A 2,534-nucleotide genomic window follows, 5' to 3' on the forward strand; every position below is an offset into this window, starting at 1 on the left:
TTCGCCATTGACAACACCCCCTGCGACATGCTCCTGCAAAGTGAGAGAGCTTCAAGCCAGTGGAGATAGTGCTGCCTCAGAAATTTATCGATGACACCGCCATCCTGGAAAACATCTGGATGATTGGTATTCTTGCTTGACTGCCAATTGTAGAGATGATCAACCCAGTAGACGCAAGCATAGCGTGCGGCTGCTAACGGGTCCAGGTTAGGCTGGTTGACATTTTCGATGGGAAATCCGGGGGTAGCCAGGCCGTACATGTCGTGTCGTAAGGCCGTGGACATGACATGTAGCGATTGAGAGAAGATACCGTAGTGTAAGAGTGCCACACCAGAAGGGAAAATCTCGTCCACTGCGTCTTTCGACAGAAATTCCTTTGCCGATTGATGTACGAAATAGATGATGGATTCTCGAAGGGTCAGAAAAGAGCCGCAGAGACCTATTATCTCTGTCAAGAATTCTAGATTGTCAGAGATGTCCTCGGATATGTCAATGAACGACGTCAGCTCTTGTATCGTAATAGGCCGGTAAGTACTGCAGAGAACAGCCAGCACTTGTTTGCAGAGATCTGCCTCGTCCGAGCGGCGAACTTGAGCCATCATTCGTTGATAGAGAGAACCAAGACCTGGTGGAAACGTGTTCAACTTGGTGAGAACCCTTGACCGTGAGTACTTTGTGAGTTCTTGACAGACCAAAGCCACCCAGAGGAATGTATTCTTTGCATTGCAGGTCAAGTGGTTTTGAACAGCGTGCTGTGTTTTGTCGTCGTATCCCTTTAGCTGCGCTAGTTCATCCACCTTGTATTGAATATATATGCTGACAGCAGACGAGACGGACTTTTCATTTAGCTCGAGACTGAGCCTTGTCTTCTGTTCCGCGGCTTTTAGACTTTCCATGATGTCCGGCTCGTTGCGACTTGAGACGATCCACTTGACATGAGGAACTGTAGATGTCATCCCAACGATAAATTTGAGAAGTTCGCGCCGACCGCTTATGCATTCGTCGAGCGCATCGATGATCAGGTAGGCGCCCTCCAGGCTTGGGTCTTGCAGAATGTTTTTGAAGATCTCGGATAAAGCAACCCATCGATTCGCATCTTCGAAGAGTGCTTTTCCTGCATGCTTGTACTTTTTCCGCACATGAGGGATAAGTGATGGCTGCTGGTCGAGGAGCATGTAGATGAGGCCGCGTAGGATGGCGGGGGCATTGTTGATCCGCTCATCGGTGGCCTGGCAGAAAAAGAATGATAGAGGGCCTGTTCCCAAAGTCAATCTCTGTAGCTCGTCGATAATGCCGCAGAGTAACATTGTCTTGCCCTTGCCAGGATCGCCCTTAACCCAAAGCAGTTTGCTGTCCAGGCTTTTGCACCATTGTTGGAATTCAGAGTTGTTAAGGACCCAGTGATACGCGTCTCGTAACAGGCCACCTTTCGCGTTTTGGATGCGCTTCTTGTCGTCGCGCGGGTCGGTCAGGCGGAGGTCTCGGAGGCATTGCGTATCCTTCTCATCTCGGTGAATCTCCTTGCGCAGAGTGTTGCCATCCTGGACAGCTTTGTGGGTCTTTTCTTGCACAGCGATGCTGCTTTGAAGAGCTTGATGAATGTCTCCAAGTAGCGCTTTCCTCTCTTCCGCTTTCTCAACAAGCTTCCCAAGGAGGCTCTTGGTATGCTCGCTGCTGAACCGATTCAAATCGGCCTGAAGAGTTGCCTCGATGTCTTTGACGCTCTTCAGATAGGCATCCCAGTCGTCGACCTTCGCAAGGCCGCGGAGAACGATCCAGGTTTGACGCCGGTAGAAAGAGCAAACGCTCTTCATCTGATACAGAAGGAGAGCCTTGTAGAGCTCAACGATCCTGTTTTCCAACTGAAGCTGGACAGACTTGAAACTCTCCCTCCCTACCACAATGTTGTTCTGGCTTAGGATATGTTCGGTCAAGGCGCAATACCAGTCCATCCGGGAGATAACATGCGCGATGCCCGCCAGGTTGGACTCTACTGCTTCAACAGGATTCAGCAGGATCTGGATGGAGGTTAACCAAGACAACCATTGGGCGGCCGTGTACAGATACGTACCTGCAGTCCAATGCAGACACCAGCCCACGGCAGCGCTGCTTGCGGTATGTTCTGGATCGCCAAGTCCACCATGGCCTTGGCTGAGAGAACGAATTGGACGGCATCACCGACTCCCTGCGTAATATTCGACAGCCTGGAAATTTTTGCTTGGCCTTCCTCTACCAGCTTTCTCATATGCGCCTGCCGCTGGCTCGGGTCTTTCAGTGTTGCGGAAACGTCGACGGCGGGTTCACCAGTCCTCTCCCCAAGAACTTTGTCCAGGGTTTCCATGTACGACTCAACAAGCTTTGTGGTATCCTTGCCCTCCGCGAGGCTGTTGTACGCGGCGTTCCAGAGTCTCTGGGACGTGGGAAGGACAGGAGTCGGTTGCTCTGATATGGACTCGATCGCTTTTGGCTCGGCTCGGGATTTGATGGACGGTGCCGGAGGTGGAGCTTGCGACGTAGCGGCTGGTTGGTGATGC

General features: G+C 51.6%; 1 pseudogene across 1 annotated transcript; it reads right to left on the reverse strand.

The window, feature by feature from the left end:
- Positions 1-14: 14 nt before the first annotated feature.
- Positions 15-2,534, reverse strand: N656DRAFT_820225 (annotated as a pseudogene; the record flags this gene model as incomplete). Its single annotated transcript has 3 exons — positions 15-1,559; positions 1,641-1,996; positions 2,044-2,534. Coding segments are annotated over 3 exons (2,392 nt in total), but the record flags the coding sequence as incomplete, so codon positions are not given.

The sequence above is a fragment of the Canariomyces notabilis genome (assembly GCF_033297395.1).
Source record: "Canariomyces notabilis strain CBS 508.74 unplaced genomic scaffold N656scaffold_42, whole genome shotgun sequence".
Taxonomy (NCBI): Eukaryota; Fungi; Ascomycota; class Sordariomycetes; order Sordariales; family Chaetomiaceae; genus Canariomyces; species Canariomyces notabilis.